The sequence below is a fragment of the Pygocentrus nattereri genome, chromosome 14 (genome assembly GCF_015220715.1).
Source record: "Pygocentrus nattereri isolate fPygNat1 chromosome 14, fPygNat1.pri, whole genome shotgun sequence".
Lineage (NCBI taxonomy): Eukaryota > Metazoa > Chordata > Actinopteri > Characiformes > Serrasalmidae > Pygocentrus > Pygocentrus nattereri.
This window is the reverse complement of record NC_051224.1, coordinates 2,587,501-2,607,165: the sequence shown is the minus strand read 5'-3', so window position 1 is coordinate 2,607,165 and position 19,665 is coordinate 2,587,501. Positions and strand designations below refer to the sequence as shown.

The 19,665-nt window shown below is 41.8% G+C and overlaps 1 protein-coding gene across 1 annotated transcript in view; it reads left to right on the top strand.

The window, feature by feature from the left end:
• hid1a (HID1 domain containing a) overlaps positions 1-19,665 on the top strand; it is a 30,862-nt gene that overhangs the window by 1,954 nt on the left and 9,243 nt on the right. The window contains exons 2-13 of the mRNA XM_017714058.2: positions 1,075-1,224; positions 3,033-3,203; positions 6,335-6,457; positions 7,721-7,827; positions 10,601-10,717; positions 14,051-14,258; positions 16,066-16,122; positions 16,216-16,356; positions 16,449-16,539; positions 16,704-16,855; positions 18,057-18,135; positions 18,849-19,013. Of these exons, the coding sequence (XP_017569547.1) occupies positions 1,075-1,224; positions 3,033-3,203; positions 6,335-6,457; positions 7,721-7,827; positions 10,601-10,717; positions 14,051-14,258; positions 16,066-16,122; positions 16,216-16,356; positions 16,449-16,539; positions 16,704-16,855; positions 18,057-18,135; positions 18,849-19,013 (1,561 nt within the window). The remainder of the gene's footprint in view (positions 1-1,074; positions 1,225-3,032; positions 3,204-6,334; positions 6,458-7,720; positions 7,828-10,600; positions 10,718-14,050; positions 14,259-16,065; positions 16,123-16,215; positions 16,357-16,448; positions 16,540-16,703; positions 16,856-18,056; positions 18,136-18,848; positions 19,014-19,665) is intronic.

Sequence of the window (19,665 nt, the reverse complement as noted above, 5' to 3'; positions counted from 1 at the left end):
CCACTGATAAACAGTTTGTTGACCAGCAAAATAGTAATGAAACACTCTTACATGAATATTTATATATTGCGTTAGTTGTTTCTTGAATGAGATTATTACTTCTGAAGTCACAGCAGTAAGTTACGTGTATATATGCTTAAAATGTCCTTGTCCTTTACTTCTTGGTTATTCATTTCAGGTATATATATATATATATATATATATATATATATATATATATATATATATATATATATATATATATATATATAATTATTTTTTTTTTATAAGTCCGTGCAAAAAAAAATAAGGCAGATTCACTGAAGTATTTGTTGTGGGTTTTATGTTCCTGAAATTTTAGCTGATAATGAAATATTCCTATAAATAAGTGCCATTCATGATCAAACTGTCTCTTTTTATCCACCTATTATTTATCGTGCCGCTGTTGACGTATCAAGGTTAGGGTCTTTGGCCAAACTACCTGTTTATATCCTTCTTCCTTTCTAGCCATGTTTACTAGTAGCTTTAAATGACATTGTTGTACACACACACACACACACACACACACACACACACACACACACATACACACACACAAATATCTGCCATAAAGCAACACTATTTTTTTTCTTGAGAGTGAAAATAAAAGCAAAATGTTAGAATTAGCTTCATAGATCACAAATAAACAAACCTTACTCAGCACTGCCCTCTAAGGATCAGCTTAGAAGTTGGAACTCGTGCGTCCCATCCTGTCTCTTTTTTGAACACTTTTACTGTCACTTATTTACCTCAACCCAGTGTACCTGATTCACATTTTGCCTGTTGAGCATAATGTGATTTATGAAATGTAATGACTGTGAATAACTTCAATCATCTCAAATAACAGCAATCGTTGTAAATAATTGTGATTAGGAGAAGCGGCTTAGAGGGTGTGTGTGTGTGTGTGTGTGTGTGTGTGTGTGTGTGTGTGTGTGTGTGTGTGTGTGTGTGCGCGATTAAGTAATAACTGCAGGCCTAGTGTTTTGCTGTTGTGACCAATGTGCTTAAGTGACCACTGTAAGGGATCTTTCACACAATGAAACTCCTTCCTCACAGCCAGTGGAAGCTACAGATGATGCCTTCTGGGACCAATTCTGGGCCGACACTTCCACCACAGTGCAGGATGTGTTTGCCCTTGTGCCGGCTGCGGAGATCCGAGCAGTGAGGGAGGAGTCCCCCTCTAATCTGGCAACGCTCTGTTACAAGGTAGGTACATTCTAAGCTAAAGAAGTCCCACCAATTGCTCATTGATTACATGGTACTCGATGATTTGAAGTTAAAGGCAGAGGCAGTGGTTGTTTGGGTGAATGAAGTGCCCACACCATGCAGGGGCAGGAAAGCAGTCTGTGTGCTTCCCTTCCTGTCTCCAGCCTTCTGCTTCCTTTTGAAGGTCCCTATCAGCAGCAAAAAAGTAAAATAAACACCTCAGAATCTCAGATTCGCTTAGCAGAGGTCCAGATGAATCATTACTTGGCCCACAGTTATCAAGTGTCCCACACTAAAGCTGATGATTTGGGATCAGCTCCTTTTTCCATATGTCCGTGCGGATGTGAATGGCCTCTTTCATTGGTCCTTCTTCTATAGCTCAGTGAGGTGAAATCAATCTTAGGTCAGCTACATTTCCCAACCCTCCTCATTCTCCTGGACAATTTTCTCCTGATATTTTCCCAGGGTCAGAATTCTGTGATATTCTCACTTTTTCCTTTTTTCATTATCTCAGCCTGCTTCTGGAAACAGGGCGGCTAACTGGTACTTATTGAGTAAAGGAAAACCTCTCTATACTGGATTGTTTTCAGTTTAAGGCTGTTGGCTGTTTCTTTGACTGCCTAGAAAATGGTTTGATAACCGGCATCATACATTTTGATTTTGATACTCTTGTGAAATTTCCTTGGGTTTAAAAATGCACATAATAATAATAATAATAATAATAATAATAATAATAAGCTCACATGCTTAGCATCACAATTATTTTGCAATGGCTGTTTTTATGTGCCTTTCATTCAAAGATTCAAATACAGCTGTTTATTTACTCTTCTTGAGCCTGATCTAAACCTTGAGTATAGGCCAATGCGGCTACTGATTGTACAATTTTTAGAGGTGCATCAATGTGGTAATTCAATGTGGGCTGATTTTTTACCAAGGTTTGGATTTCTGTGTGTGTGTGTGTGTGTGTGTGTGTGTGTGTGTGTGTGTGTCTGTGTGTGTACGCACTTCAGTTAAGTGCATGTGGACTGTCATACTCAAACACTTGACAAGCCCACAGGGAGAAGCTAACATCAGAGTTGTGCTATTTCAGGCTGGATTTGTTACAGGATCGGATCAGAATCATTTTCTTTCCCTCTGATCTCCATCCAGTCCAATCCATATATGACTTCTTACACCCATAAGTTGCTGAAGCTGCTTTTTATTGCTTTGATATGGCATGACAGAATATTTGCATATTTAGTGCTGAAGTGTAGCACAATTAGTATAGTACTAGGCTTAGTCTTTGCCCACAACACCTGTTCTGTGTTTATGTCTGTGTTTGTGCTCATACAATGCTCAATGGTTTAAAGCAATAGTAAAAAATCAGAATTAAATGCTTTATCCCTTACCCAAAATGCAGTCCGTCAGCCGAGACATGTTTGCTGTGTTCGCAATGTCGAACAGGCTTGTTTGTGTGGTTTCTGACACTGTATAAGAGACTGTATTTTCTATGAAAGCAGACAAATATGTCTTATTTTTTTTTAGCTAAAAACAGCAGTGGCAGCCAACCTGAAGCCTGGACCTTATTCAGTATTTTGTCCACTTTCATAGAGAACTTTGTCGTACAGTATCAGAAATCACACAAGCAAGTCTGTGTGAGATTAATTGCACAATGCTAATTGGTGCATATAAGCATTCATAAATTGTTGGCTACATTGGTCTCATAGCTCCAATAAAACCTGATCATCTGTCTTTGGGCTAAGAATAAAATAGTTAATTTTTCAGTTTTAATCGTTTTAACTACCCACTGCCTGTGTGCCATCCCTCAGGCGGTGGAGAAGCTGGTGCAGGCGGCTGAGTCGGGCTGCCCCAGCGAGCGGGAGAAGCAGGTGGTTTTAAATTGCACCCGTATCCTCTCCCGCATCCTGCCCTACATCTTCGAGGATCAGGATTGGAGAGGCTTCTTCTGGTCCACTGTGCCTGGCGCAGGGCGAGCTGGGGTGAGTGTGATGTATGGATCGCTGCTGGTTTGGGATTTGCTTTGACTTTTCAGACAGAAACGATGTCCTTGGAACTGCAAGAACTCTGAGCGTCTACATGCATCATAAAAAAGACTAGTGGCTGTAAATAACAAAATAAACTGCCATAACAAGAAGCTGATTGAATGTCAAGCCATTGTCATGTCAGCAACTATACTCAGACAGGCTGTGGCATTCAGGCCATGATTGGCATTGATATAATTGATATTAAAGGGCCCAAAGTGTGCCAAAAAAACATTGCCTAATACCATTACACCGCTTTCCCTAGCCTGGACTGTTGAAGCAAGGCAGTTGGGGCCATGGATGCGTACACACTGGCACCAAATTCTAACCCTACCCTCAGACCAGGCTGGGTTTTTCCACTCTTCAACTGTCCAGTTTTGGGAAGCTTGTCCAGGCTGCAACCTCAGCTTTCTGTTCTTGGCTGACAGAACTGGGACCCCACTTGGTTTCTGCTGTTGTAGCCCATCCTCGATGATTATGATTTATTGTAGAATCCTGTCAGCTTGAACCCGTCTGGCCATTCTCTGTCGACCTTCATTGACAAGGCATTCCTTAACAAGTCTGCGAAATTCCCGCTCACTGGATGTTTTTTATTTTTCTCACTAAGATTTCTCACTAAGCACTAGAGACCTTTGGGAGTAAAATCCTAGGACAACAGCAGCTATAGATATAGAAAATGCTCAAATCGGCTTGTCTGGCTCCACCTCCAATGCTTGTTGTGAGCATTACCTGAACGTTTATGTATGGCACTGCTTCCACATGATTTCCTGATTTAAATTGAAAGAGTGAAAGTACAAGTGTTCCTAATAAAGTGTTCAGTGCGTGCATGTTGAATTTTATTGTTTTGTATAACGTTGGTGCGTAAAGCCGGGGAACCTTGTTCATTAAAACTAAGAAAAGCAAACTAACTAATCATGACGCTTGTTTGTGGTCATGAGTGTTGTGCAGGAGTCTTGCCGTATCACTCACCCTTAGCTGATACAGGCTGTTCTTTGAGAGTGTGAGAAAGAGACCAGCCTCTGTGTTGCAGAAGGTTAGAACCATGTGTATCAGGTGTCTCAAGTAAGACTACTGGTCTGAGACTCATTAGCATATGAAAGCCAGAAGACATTCCAGGACATGGTCAGCTCACTATAAGGTATGTTGTAGTATGTAATAGGCCTCAAGTTCCAATGTCCCACATTTTTCAAAATATCTGCATAAATGAATTGAAAAGATGTAAACAGACTCATTCAAAGTGGGATGTATGATTCTAGAGGAACGTTGAGTGGTGGGGGTGATGGGAACTGGACATCTAAAGCTGTGTCACATTACATGACATTGCACATTATTACATGAAGTGGTTGTGAATAACTTGCCTGATGCCTAAGACATTGTTTTCTGAAAGTTTTGAGACAAGATTTTGGCCTAAAATCAGAATGCGTTTCTCCAGCCAGCCATGTCTCATCAAACCACACCAATATCTTTGGTTTCCTGGTGCAGTCAGTTGGCTCTTTTAATGTGACACACTTCACAGAGTAGAATATAGCAACCACAGCAGTGCTGCAGTCAGTGTTGTGTAACTATGCCGCTTAGTAACTCGGGCTGTGAACCGTGTTCGCTCCTCTTGAAGTGTACAAGGCAGCAGTAGTGTGGAATTACGTAATGCCTTCAATAGGTCTCGACTCCTGCCTCAGTGAGGTATTCATGGAGTCGCAACGGAGTGGGTGAATGCTTCAGTGCAGGACAAGGAAGCGGCTTAGAAAATGGATGGACAATATCAGTTTCTGAAAAATCTGCATACTCGTTTCTACCCAGTGTGTCTGTTTTTGAGGTGATGGAATATCTGGGTGAATGTGATGTCTACTCTGTGTGGAATCTACTTCTGATGGAGCCTCTTTGTTTGGAGCTACAGAGCTGCATGGGACACGCTGTGAATTTGCATTATTATCTTAAATGAATCTTAAACCTTGTATCTCCATTTTTCAGCTTTGGACATAATTTGAAAGTGCCTGTTGTCCTTTACATTGTGTGCGAATTCCATGATGAATGGACTGAAAAAAATGACACAAAATGACTTGGGAAAAACGTCTGGTTCCATTGACTTGCATTCAAAGTAAAGGAGGTTTTCTCCTTCTCCTCTAAAGTTAGCATTTTGGAGTTCCGACAGCAGCGATATGCTTCTCAAATATGCTTTTCTGAGCATACTGTGGATGTCATACATACTTAAACTGACTACCTACATGTTTTATTACAAATGGAGTGCAATTAATCTGGCAAATGTGGCAAATTAAATGAGTTTTTAAATGTGTTACTGTATCTGTCTGTCAGAATATCATCATGCATAATGTGTATTGCTAAACTGCCTTGATAAACTATTGTGTATTGTGATTAAACTATTTTTTTTCCATATTGGCCACCCACACCTCACAGTATCAGATGATCAGTTTGCTTCAATAAAGTTAACGAACCCATTCTTGATCCTGAGCAGGACTGGGTAATTAAATTTGATACATTTATGGTATCAAACGGATTATTCCAATACTACTGTATTGAGTACTGAAAAATTCCATCATTCAGTACTGAATTTTAACACCCAAGTACCGGAGCCTATCCCAGCGGTCATTGGGCGGAAGCCAGGATACACCCTGGACAGGTCACCAGTCCATCGCAGGGCGATGAGTAGTACTCTTCCTCAGTGATGCTACTCTATGCTAAAGAAATGCCCGCAAACCAGCCATAGTTTGTTTTGAATAGACTGTTTAATTCTGTTTAAGCTAATAGGGACATCGCACCAAGAACAATGTGCGATATTATAAACTTGTTGTTAACCAGACAAGCCAGATTTCCAGAATGGAGCCTTTATATTGACCTGTCCAGGGTGTATCCTGCCTTCTGCCCAACGGCTGCTGGGTTAGGCTCCAACACCCCACCCCCCTGACCCTGAGGGAGAAGCGGCTTAAAGAGTGTGTGTGTGTGTGTGTGTGTGTGAGCCTTAATATTTATTAGTAGATCACATAATCCAAAGATCATGGACCAAAACTGGATCCGTACTAGTTTTGTCACATTAGTAAAATATTCCTTTAACGTGTCCTGTCTGATATCCGCAGATGGATGAGATGGATGAGGACGATGAAGGAGCTCGGCCGTTGGCTGAGTCACTCCTGCTGGCCATCGCTGACCTACTCTTTTGCCCGGACTTCACCGTGCAGAGCCACAAGAGAGGAGGCCCTGTGAGTGAGCGTCTGTTCACTGTCAGCAGTCACTATGCCTTTTTGTCATGTCACACCTTTACTACTGTACTGCAGTTATTCCTGTCCTCTACGCTTGGCCAAAGTCCCTCATGTTGCTTGTCTGCTTCATTGACATGCAAACAAGATCGGGTTCCTTTTATTTCCATTCAGCTCTCTTTAATCCCTTAAAGGATTACTGACGAGGCAAGTTAGTCTGCGGTATGAGGAAGTAGGAGAATTTATTTAATTAAAATCTCCATAAGGGAGGAAACGTATGTGGGTGGTTTGCAGGGCGTGGAGTTAGGGTGGGGGCGGGGGTTAGTTATGGACCAGCTTGTTCTCATGCTTGTGTACTTAGGACTTGCTTCCTGGAGAGGCACACTGAGGACTGCCTTTAACATAAACACCTCTACGTCAAATGTTTATCGATCTCCTTGGTTGAGTTTTTTTTGGTCTTCGTACAGTATGGTACAGAAGTCAGAGTGTTAGGGCCAAGAAAGAAAGAGAGCCTATATTTAACAACATGCACAGAAGCCTCAACAACGAAATACATCAACACTTTTCTGTAGGCCTGCTTTCAGTTTATCCAAGAAACCTGCAGGGATATCTATTCACACTATCAAAGTTCAGTCTTAGAAGTTGGTTGCAATTTTTTTTTTCTTCTTATGATCCAGTTAATCCCAAACCCATTCGCTGATGTTGGAATCGGGGAACTGAGGTGGTCAGTGCATTGTTTTGAGAGCACAAAAAGCTTTTGTTTGATTTCCTTTTCTCGGTTTTTGACGGCCACACATCCTTTCAGACCCGTAGCGTTGAGTTTTCTTCTCACGGTGGAAACTTGTACAGGTACAGAAACACAGATCTGAAGAAAGAGTCAAGCTTGATTTTTCTCTCTTCCCTCAAAGATGAAACCTTTTAGTACGGTTTCTCTGAAGGTGACATTTTAGGTAGTCTTCCAGTCTGTTTTCTCATCAAGTTTGAACTCCAGTTTTGGGAACTACTGATTTTTCTTTCGACTTTCCCCATCATTACACATTCCGGATTACTTTGTATCTGATCCCCACAGAAAGATCTCCTGAAGAATGAATAGCTTAAAGGGCATTTTGACATTAAGTAAATACAGGGTAGTCTCTCTCTTTCACCGAGTACCGTACACCTTGTCACTTGACTGAGCAAATGGCATCGTAGACGTCATTGTTATCAGTAAGTGGTTGAGAATCATTTGAATGTAGGACACCCACATCTCATTGTTCTCATTGTCAGGACTCTGCAGAGGACATGCAGTCTTTGGACAGCTGTGAGTACATCTGGGAGGCGGGGGTGGGTTTTGCACAGTCCCCCCCACTCAACTACATTCATGACCTCAACAGGTGAGCATGGCGTAAGCTGGCGCCTGTTTTCAGAGCACTGTTGCCATGGTAACCTTTTAATCAGTAACCACCACATATGGCCTTTTCAAAGTGATCTGTATCTCGGACCAGTTGTTTACTTCAACCAGTGGTAAAATGAGTTTATGTGTTAAAGAAATGAAGCATGTCCTCTTTGATACAATGCGGGTTTCTTCTGCTGTTCAGCTCTCATAGCTATTGTTTTTATGAAAATTCAAGTTTCTACCATTTTGCAAATTTCTGCAAACACCAACACTGGAGCCACAAGGTAGCATTGAATATTAATGAGTGCTGTGAAAACTGCATGCATCAAAAAGAAGGTTTGACTCATGTTATTGCTACTACTATTCCTTTCAGCTTCTTACTTAAAAACGATGGTTCTGCAACGGTTCTTTAGTGTAAAAATGGTACTGTGTAGAACCACGAACACTCAAAGAACATCTTGCATAATTGAAGGGTTGTTTATTTGGTGAAACAGTTCTTGAGAATAATAGAGAATTTGTCCAATATGGTTCTAAAACCCCAATTCCAGTGAAGTTGGGACGTTGTGTAAAACATAAATAAAAACAGAATACGATGATTTGCAAATCCTTTTCAACCTATATTGAATTGAATACACTACAAAGACCAGATATTTAATGTTCAAACGGATAAATTTTATTGTTTATATATAAAAATAAATAATACTCATTTTGAATTTGATGCCTGCAACACGTTCCAAAGAAGTTGGGACAGGGACAACAAAAGACTGGGAAATGCCCAAAAAACACCTGTTTGGAACATTCCACAAGTGAACAGGTTAATTGGCCCGAGCTCATCTGAGATGGACTGACGCAGAGTGGAAAAGTGTCCTGTGGTCTGACGCGTCCACATTTCACACTGTTTTTGGAAATCATGGACGTCGTGTCCTCCGGGACAGAGAGGAAAAGGACTGTCCGGATTGTTTTCAGCGCAAAGTTCAAAAGCCAGCATCTCTGATGGTGTGGGGGGGTGTTAGTGCCCATGGCAGGGGTAACCTGCACATCTGTGAAGGCCCCATTAATGCTGAAAGGTACATACAGGTTTTGGAGCAACATCTGCCGCCATCCAAGCAGCGTCTTTTTCAGGGACGTCCTGCTTATTTCAGCAAGATGATGCCAAGCCACATTCTGCACGTGTTACAACAGCGTGGCGTCGTAGTAAAAGAGTGCGGGTACTAGACTGACCTGCCTGCAGTCCAGACCGTCTCCCATTGAAAATGTGTGGCGCATTATGAAGCTCAAAATATGACGATGGACACCCCGGACTGCTGAGCCACTGAAGCTGTAGATCAAGCAGGAATGGGAAAGAATTCCACCTACAGAGCTTCAACAATCAGTGTCCTCAGTTCCCAAACACTTATTGAGTGTTAAAGGAAAGGTGATGTAACACAGTGGGAAACACGCCCCTGTCCCAACTTCTTTGGAACGTGTTGCAGGCATCAAATTCAAAATGAGTGAATATTTGCAAAAAACAATAAAGTTTATCCGTTTGAACATTAAATATCTGGTCTTTGTAGTGTATTCAGTTGAATATAGGTTGAAATGGATTTGCAAATCATCGTATTCTGTTTTATTTCTGTTTTACACAACATCCCAACTTCACTGGAATTGGGGTTGTACATAGAACCTTTTCGAAAAGGCTTCTATATAGCATCAAATAAGTTCTTCTGTTGTTGTGATGTCAAGCTTATGATGATAGAAGAACACTTTTTGATGCTATATAGAACCCTTTAAAAAGTAGAACCATGTTCGACAAATTCTCCGTCGATCTGACGAACCCTTTCATGATGCAAAGAATCCTTTATGCATGCAATGGTTCTTTAAATGTTTATGGTTCTATATAGAACCGTTTTTTAAACTTAAGAACCCTGTCATTTTTCAGTGTGTATACAATGCTTTATATAGACGAGCAAGTCCCTAAACCACCGTCTCACAACAGTGTCTATTAAAACAGTTTGTTAAATTGATGTATAGCTATAAACTATAGCTGTATGCTTTTTTTTGCTACTTTTTCTAAGTGAAAAAAGTTACATCATTTTACACATTTTTATGCACAATTACTATTTATTTGTTACTAATTATTTATTTGCTTAATTTAACATGTGGCCTGTGTAGAAGTTATGGCATTTTTAGTATTTAATGTTATACTTTTTCCAATATGTTGAACTGTAGAACACCCAGCAACCAGAACCCAGTTGGAGAAGTGGCTGTGTGTGTGTGTGTGTGTGTGTGTGTGTGTGTGTGTGTGTGTGTGTGTGTGTGTGTGTGTGTGGTGGTGGGAGTAGAGACTGGACATTTGAGAAGTCCATTCTTCTGAAATGCCTAATCTTGACCCCAGTTTACCTTGTAAGACATTTTGATCGAGGCCTTTTTGCTGAACAGCTCCTTTTGCTATTTGCCTTGTAACAGTGTTAACACTAGCAGTTCAGGGCCAGTCATGGGCTGGAGGTTAGGGAACTGGCCCTGTAAACAGAAGGTTGCCAGTTACATGACTTGACATGAGGTGTCCTTGAGCAAGACACCTAACCGGGCAAGTGTGCTCACTGCCCACTGTGTATGAATGCGGAGGTGACATTTCCCCCTTGTGGGACTAATAAGGGTCACTTAATCACTTAAGATCAGTAGAAGTTGCAGGACTGGCTACATCCACTGTGGATTTTCATGAGGAAAACAGTGATTTGACTTTGCTAGTCTGGAATGGTACATAAGAGCTTGTGTGCATGTTGTGTATGCAGGACGGAGCTGCTGAGGCTGCTGCTAACTTGTTTCTCAGAGGCCATGTACTTGCCGCCGTCACCTGATGGAAACATCCTCAACCCCTGGGTCACCTTCTTCTGCTCCACAGAGAACAGGTAAGGGAGATGTGAGCACACCTATTAGTTTTCAGGGAAGACAAAGTTATTTAGCAACACTGTAAAATTTGAACTTTTTACATTTTAAGGCGTGCAGCTGTGGGCCAGGACTGGCCCAATTATGGTTCATATCTGGCTCACCAGATGAGCTTAGTGGTCTAAATTAAAGTCATCTCATGGACTAATTTACCGTTTGCAAAATAAGTGGCAAAACGTGACTAATAGAGTTGCACCTTTAATTAGGGCCATAAATATCAAAACTTGATCAAAACATGAAGGAAAAAAGCCCATCTCAGTTTGTTAGTGCTAAGTGAGCTTCTTATTTGAATTTTCCATTCCACCTTTAGTGGTGCAGCAGTTACATTCTGGCATAATTAGGCTGCATTCACATCGCACCTGACTTAAGTGGCAGAAATGGAATTTTTGTCTTAAGGTGACACAGATCAGTGTTTTTGAAGGACGTGTGGATCTTTTTTAAAATCAGATCTGAGCCACTTTTATATGTGATTCTACATTGGATACATACCAAATTCATGGCCATACGACCTGAGTGGGAACGTCAGGTGGTTTTTTTTTTTTTTTTTTTTTTTTTTTTTTTTTTTCCTTCTCCCGCTGTGCATGTGCCATTACTCAGTGATATACTGTCATTTCAGGGTGCAGGATGGACGGATTTGAGTCACATACTCAAACAAATGTGAACCATCAAGTTAGAAAGATCAGATGTCAGCAAAAAATTAGACCTGAGCAATGAGGCTTGTAATGTGAAGGTATCCTCAGGCACCAGAGTATAACTGCTGCGCTGCATGAGGCGGGATGGAAAATTCGGAAGAGCAGTTTTAGATCAAACACGGACATCTAAATCTTTTAAAAGACCTTTTAAAAGACATTTTTTACGTTTTCTTGTGACAGACTTGCAGCTTACCGTGTAGCAGTTTCGCAGTGACTCCTTTAGTAGTAAGCCACTGGTTCAGTTTCTAATAAACCATTGATTAGGCTGTTTATAATCAGTTATTGATGTATCTGGGCCTAGAGTGATTTTTATTTATTTATTTTATTTTTTGTCACACCAAATTGGTCCCACCAGCTAGAAATCAAAACATGACAGGTTGATTCACTTTGTAATTATGCTGAGAGCTAATCTAAGGCTTTAGGACCTTCCTTCAGCTCCTTAAGTCGTAACCAATAGGGTGAGCTTGTTTAAGTACACCTACCGAGATACCACAGAGAAAAACAACTCCTGATTGCCCAATTATCTGCTTTTTATAAAAAAGAAAAATCTAGAACCTTACAATTGAGCAGTAATGTAGAGTTTAAATTCTAGCATGGTTGTGTTGAATAAAAATTAACTCTAAATTACAGACATGCATTTTTTTTAGTTCCTGGAAAGCATTAGGGCTTCTCTGAAGGCCTAGAAGGCCCTGAGGGTTCCCCTCTGCAAAATGATTGATTGATACGATGCTCAACCAACCCCTGCATAGCAACCGTCTCCAAGCACTGCTTCTTCTGATGTGTGATGAAGAATTTTTTCCAAAACTCCTCCTAACAGACTTGCAGTAAGAGTAGCCATGGTAGTAAAATGGTCACTATTATGAGGCTAAGGCACATTGCTGACCACACTCAGTCAGAACTACTGCGCTATCAAAACAGGCAGCTCCAAGGTAAGCTTAGCATTTGCCACCATCCATTTCAATATGAAGTCTACCAATTAATAACTTTGCAGAACAATATCTAACAGACTAACTAGGTCAGCTTTTCTTAATTCAGCTGCTGACATCTTAATCGGTCAGATTAAACAGGACTGTGTAGCGTTCCTATTTGTGATGTAAAGGGGGCAGTCGTGGGCTGGAGGTTAGGGAACCAGCCTCAGTACCGGAAGGTCGCAAGTTCGATCCGCAGACACCTAACCCCCAACTGCTCCCCGGGCGCTGCGGATTGGGCTGCCCACCGCAAGTGTGCTCACTGCCGCCTAGTGTGTGTGTGTGTGTGTTCACTAGTGTGTATGTGGTGTTTCAGTTCACGGAGGTGAAATTTCCCCGTTGTGGGGCTAATAAGGGTCTGTTAATCTTAATAAACATTGTAATGAACATTAGTGCACTAGTATGTGTGTGTGTTCCTTTGCTGGGAGTGTCCTCTGTATCTAACATTTGCTATTGTAATGTTTAATCGATCACTTTTCAGATAAATGATGAAAAAATAAACACATGTATGAGAAATTATTGATGTGTTATTGTCCTGCTGAACTGTTTTTCTGTTTATGGTCCCACTTGAGTGTAATGTGGTCTGTTACTTTTAATGATGTTGATTCCACTGCTTTAACAGATGATAAAGTTTTTTTTTTTCCCCTCCTTTTATTAAGAAATACATGGTTTTCTTATGACTGTGATGTAAATCAATCCGGCATAACATTCTGACCACCTCCTTGTTTCTATGCTCGTTGTTCATCTGATCAGCTCCACTTACTGTATAGCTGCACTCTGTAGTTCTACAGTTACAGACTGTAGTCCATCTGTTTCTCTGATACTCTGTTACCCTGTTCTTCAGTGGTCAGGACCCCCATGGACCCTCTCAGAGCAGGTACTGTTTGAGTGGTGGGTCATTGTCAGCACTGCAGTGACACTGACGTGGTGGTGGTGTGTTGGTGTGTGTTGCGCTGGTGTGAGTGGATCAGACACAGTAGTGCTGCTGGAGTTTGTAAACACTGTGTCCACTCACTGTCCACTCCTAGACACTCCTACCTTGTCAGTTCACCTTGTAGATGTAAAGTCAGAGACGACGGCTCATCTGCTGCTGCGCAGATTGCATTGATCATCCTCTAGTCCTTCATCAGTGGTCACAGGAGACAACCCACAGGATGCTGTTGGTGGACGATTCTCAGTCCAGCAGTGACATTGAGGTGTTTAAAAACTCCAGCAGCACTGCTGCGTCTGATCCACTCAGACCAGCACAACACACACTAACACACCACCACCACGTCAGTGTTACTGCAGTGCTGAGAATGATCCACCACCCAAATAGTACCTGCTCTGTGAGGGTCCCTGAGGGTCCTGACCACTGAAGAACAGGGTAACAGAGTATCAGAGAAACAGATGGACTACAGTCTGTAACTGTAGAACTACAGAGTGCAGCTATACGGTCAGTGGAGCTGATTAACTGGACAATGAGTGTAGAGACTCATTGGTGGTCAGAATGTTAGGCCTGATCTGTGTGTATGTAATTGATTTGGTCATTTGACCTGTCTAAACACTGCTAGTGATTTTAAAAGGCAAGACCAGAATCTGCGTTTATGATATTATTGTGTGTGTGTGTGTGTGTGTGTGTACACACTCCCTCCAGGCATGCCCTGCCTTTATTTACCTCCCTGATCAACGTGGTGTGCGCGTATGATCCAGTGGGTTACGGCATTCCCTACAACCACCTCCTCTTCTCCGACTACCGGGAGCAGCTGGTGGAGCAGGCCGTGCAGATCCTCATCGTCACCCTGGAGCACGAGGGAAGCCAGCCGCACCGCGCTCCCTCCCCCTCCAGCATGGACGAGCAGGATGTAGGCGCGCCGCCACACCTTCAGCACACACACTCATAGTCACACACGGTGTGCTCAGAGTTTGAGGTGTAAAAAGTGAACAAAAGCTTTATTGTTACTGGACATTTTACTGGAGAACATATTTCATACAAAATACTACTGTAGCTAACGGACTAGTGGGGAACAATTTGGCCTGCTTCACTTGCCGTCTGCCGTGACTCTTTCATTCACTGCTCGCAGTAGCAAAGCCAGTGTTATTAAACGCAAGTGTGAAGTTTAAAGTTGCACTAAGTATGTTTTTTGAACTTGGCTTTGCTAGAAACATAAAATTGTAATTCTAAAGAAAGAACCGTCGGGTCAGATTTCGAGTTCTTGCACTCGTCATGCATCTGGACTGACCTCATGATATAAAGGATGCAGTATATCCTTGATTATAACTGTCAGTACGCCATGCGCAAGACAGCTGTCCTGCTCGTCCTGTACTCATTGGAAGCATTGGTTGTGCAAAATTCCTGAATTAAACTGAAGAACAGAAAAATAAATAGAATAAATAAAAAACAGTTTGCAAAAAATAAACATAACTAAAATGATTATAGTAAGTCAGCTTCAGAATGTGTTACAGCATTAAACATCCTCGAGAGCAGAGAACGGTTGGTGATCCCAGGTAATGAAATATATTTTCAGTTTTTCGTCATTTCAGAATTCCATCGTCATTTCAGTGAGGAAGTTCTTGGGCTTTTTTTTTTTTTTTTTTTTTTTGGTCAAAATGTTTGGCCGGTTTTCCTCTTTTGGCTGAAATTAAAGGTGTGATAGGATGCCAAGCAGTAGACTTGTCTGCTGTTGTTAAGCTCATTGTTGTGCTTGCGAATATACACTCTCCGGCCACTTTATTAGGTTCAGTTGCTTGTTAACACAAATAGCTAATCAGCCAATCACACGGCTGCATCTCACTGCATTCAGGCATGTAGAGGTGGTCAAGACAACTTGCTGAAGTGCAGACCGAGCATCAGAACGGGGAAGAAAGGGGATTTAAGGGGCTTTGAACGTGGCGTGGTTGTTGGTGCCAGACGGGCTGGTCTGAGTATTTCAGAAACTGCTGATCTGCTGGGATTTTCACGCTCAACCATCTCTAGGGTTTACAGAGAACGGTCCGAGAAAGAGGAAATATCCAGTGAGCGGTCAGTTGTGTGGACGAAAATGCCTTGTTGATGTGAGAGGTCAGAGGAGAACGGGCAGACTGGTTCCAGATGATAGAAAGGCAACAGGAACTCAAATAACCAACCAGAATCTCTGAGGAACGTTTCCAACACCTTGTTGAAAGTCTGACACGAAGAATTAAGACAGTTCTGAAGGTGAAAGAGGGTCCAGCCTTTTACTAGCACTTTTACTGGCCGGTGAGTGTATGAACACATGCTGCTTGCGTAACCAATATGTTTGTACTGTGGGCAGTTAAAATCAAGTACGCCAAGGCCCTTAGGCTCAGAAAAAGGTCATGGGGCGTAGTTCACAGGTCTGGTATGGACGAATGCAGATAACATAGTGGTTAACACCAGTACCCCATGCAGGGAAGACGTTGTTTGGATTATCAGCAGGAATGCAACTGCTATTCCAATAAGAGTCCGATGCCACAGTCACCTGCAGTCACCAACTTACTTCAAAAAAGGCAACTTCACTTACCCACATTAATTACTGCGCTGCTGAGTTTACAAAGTGTTCTTCTGCTCTTCTGTTTTGTCAAGACTGCTAACTTTAGTGCTGCTTAAAAATAGGAATTTGAATGAGCTATGTATACAAATCGACTCGTATCTCTTTTTCTGCCCACCTGTAGTCTGCTGGCCCAGATAATCTGTTTGTGAACTATCTGTCGAGAATTCACAGGGAGGAGGTATGTACCATGGCAGTCTCTCACAAAATGTATTCTATATTGCTGCTTTGTTTCTTGCCTTGTAAAGGATATGGTTTCTCTGTTTGCCTCCAGGATTATGACTTTGTGCTGAAGGGTCTGGCTCGCTTGCTGACTAACCCGCTCACTCAGACCTACCTGCCAAACTCCACCAAAAAGATCCAGTTCCACCAGGAGCTGCTGGTCCTCTTCTGGAAACTCTGTGATTTCAACAAAGTACGATAGCACGGTGATCTTCCTCAGTTCAGGTCAGAAACCTTTTCCGGCTTTTTGAGCGTTAATGACCATTTTTCTCCCCTTCGTTTCAGAAATTTCTGTTCTTCGTGTTGAAGAGCAGCGACGTGCTGGATATCTTGGTGCCGATTCTCTACTATCTGAATGATGCCAGGGCTGACCAGTGTGAGTATGCTGAATGTTGTGGCATGAGCTGAATGTTCGTGTAAGTGTATCGACGTTTGTGACCCTCACTCCTGGAGTGATTTCACGGAAACTGCATCCTCAGTTTTCTGTCATGTATGTTGTGATTTCTAGTCGGCACCTAAATGTTATGCACTTGTCGGTAGCTCGTGTTGGTCTCATGCACATCGGTGTGTTCATCCTGCTGCTGCTGAGTGGGGAGAGGAATTTCGGCGTGCGTCTGAACAAACCCTACTCTCTTCACGTCCCTATGGACATTCCAGTGTTCACTGGCACGCACGCTGACCTCCTCATTGTGGTAAGGCCCAACCTGTCATTCATTCTTGCTTTGTGTTATACTGTACAGTTACATGCGTGATATTCACTGGACCTGGGTGGTAGGGAGAAGATGTTGTCGATGATTGGCGAGTAACTGATGATAAACAGCCATAATCAGTGTGTGGGAATTTGTACATTAAGAACATGTGTAGCAGTCTGAGGTTTTTCCAGCAAGGGGTGCTATGAGCGTGGGAGTCGCCGTGAATCCACTCCATAAGAAGCTCACAAATGCAGGTGTTGGCACTATCAAAGCTAGAGGTGAAGTAGTTTTCGGTCAGTATTATGTCGATTTGTTTTATTAAAGATGTTTATCATGATTTAATGTTTTTAAAAAAAGGCATATAAACTAAAATCGAGTAGAAAGTAGCTCTAAGCTGCAGCCACACACACAGTTTTAACTAAAAAATCTCATTAATTATTTTTAGAACTCGCCCAGGTCTAATACTTTAATTGCAAAAATGATTGCTTACAGCTGGGGGTGGGCAATATGACGACATGATATTGTCCCCATAAATTATATTCACTATGCTTTTCTGAGCACATGATTCAAAACACTGACCAACTGCATGTTTCATGAAAAATGTGTTGTATGTTCCAACTTATCAAACCTCAGAAAAGACAAATATCAAGATACCGAGAGATGCGTGTCAAGTATTGTGAAAATGTCTTTAGGTATTGTGATATTATATTTGAGCCATATTGCCCACCATTTCTTACACTTTGTATATTGATAGGTGGAACAAAAATCAGTGAGACAGCTGCTCTCAAAAGACACGATACAGAAGATGTTGCACTTGCTCCCATGAGCATAAGAAAGTCTGCGAAATGTCATGAAAGGGACACTGTGGGTTGAAAAAAATGTATTTATTTATATTTTTAATTGGTATTTTTTTGGATGCAGCAATGAGTACATTTCCATTTATGGCATTTGGCTGACGCTCTTATCCAGAGCGACTTACAACTTGATCATTTTACACAGGGGGGGGCCAAGGCGGTGTTAGGAGTCTTGCCCAAGGACCCTTATTAGTATAGTGTAGGGTGTTTACCCAGGTGGGGATTGAACCCCAGTCTACAGTGTAGAAGGCAGAGGTGTTACCCACTACACTATCCAACCACCTAGTGGATTGGAGATGTCTGTGTGCTCCACTTTGTCTGACCTTGTATCAACCCAATTTCTTCAGGTTTTCCATAAGATCATCACCAGTGGCCACCAGCGTTTGCAGCCACTCTATGATTGCCTGCTCACCATTGTAGTGAATGGTAAGTGTGACCAAAGTCCTTAAAGGAAAGTCTGTCCACTCTACAGCAAGCTAAGCAAAGCACCCGGGCAGTTATTTTCAGTCAGACCGGGCTTACTTCTTTTAGATCTGAGAGAAACTTGTGAATTTGAAGCTGGAAGCAGCTCTAATGTCTCATATATTTGAGTTTGGGTGAAGATAAGCACACATCCTCTACAGAGAACACACTCCTTTACATTTTAATGCACAATTACTGATTATTTGCTGCATTTAACAAATTGGGGAAAAAAATAAAACAATGTTCCCTGGGCAAAATGAAAGACTTTATATTTTATGTTTTTTTTAAAATAAATAAATAAACAGTGGGCAAAAATTAGCAGACAATTCCATATTTAAGGCTGTTCTCTGTAACTTTTTACAATCAACAACACACAAAACTGGGGATGTTCTAGCTTTTGCTGCCTGTAGCGCTACATCAAGGGAGGCTTTTCCCACTTACACCTCCGTCAACAAGGCATTTGGCTCTTTGTTTTTATAATGCAGGTACCATTTTGATCCATCCCGTTCAGATTGCAGTCGGTGAATCGTCTCCTCGGCCTATTCTGAGGTCTCTGATGTGACTAATAATGGTTGCGCCTGCTTGTAATGTTATAAAGTATCTGCTTGGGGACTTGCCTGGTTACAGATGTGTTTATGCATGTAATCTCCATCTAACGGTGTCCTCACATTGTTTAGTGTCCCCCTACCTGAAGAGCCTGTCCATGGTGGCAGCCAATAAGCTCTTGCATCTCCTGGAAGCCTTCTCCACCAATTGGTTCCTTTTCTCCGCTGCTCAGAACCACCATTTGGTCTTCTTCCTACTGGAAGCCTTCAACAACATCATCCAGTATCAGTTTGATGGTAAGATCAATTGAGTTCTGTCAGGAAAAAAATCCCTACAGAAAATATGAGGGGGAGTCTCCCAAAGAGAATGGAAGCTGAAATAAGGAGAAAGGGTGGTTCTTTTTCCTTGATGCTGAAAATGAGTAACTAATTTCGTGGCCTGGAAGTCAAGTAAATTACTTTTGCACAGTACGTTAAATATTCACCTGGATATTTATTAGGATTAATTTAACGTTTACGTCACTTTTGACGTCATTGAATTCGAAATTCTTCATGTCATCAGTGAAAAGGATGAGAAGCGGCAAAAACAACTCTCCAATATTTATGACCTCAATGATGCAGTTGCTGACTGAATGTGTCCTGTAATCGGTTGTTTTCATAAGTTTCTTCCTAGTCACGATTAGGTTTAGAGCACAACCTCCTGCAAGTTTGCACCAGCGTGAAAAGGGCACGATGTGCATTCAAGCATACAGTGAAAATGGGGCTAATGTGTTCCCTTCTGAAACAGGGCTTGAATTCTGGCCCTGAATGTTAGTCATTTGCTGTACCCAGCACATTAAAAGCCCCGTGTCCTTGTCCCGTGTCCTTGTGCTTGTGCTTTTATTTATTTATTTATTTTTTACCTGAAGCCCATTTGTGTGGGTAATAAAACTATTATAATACATTCTTC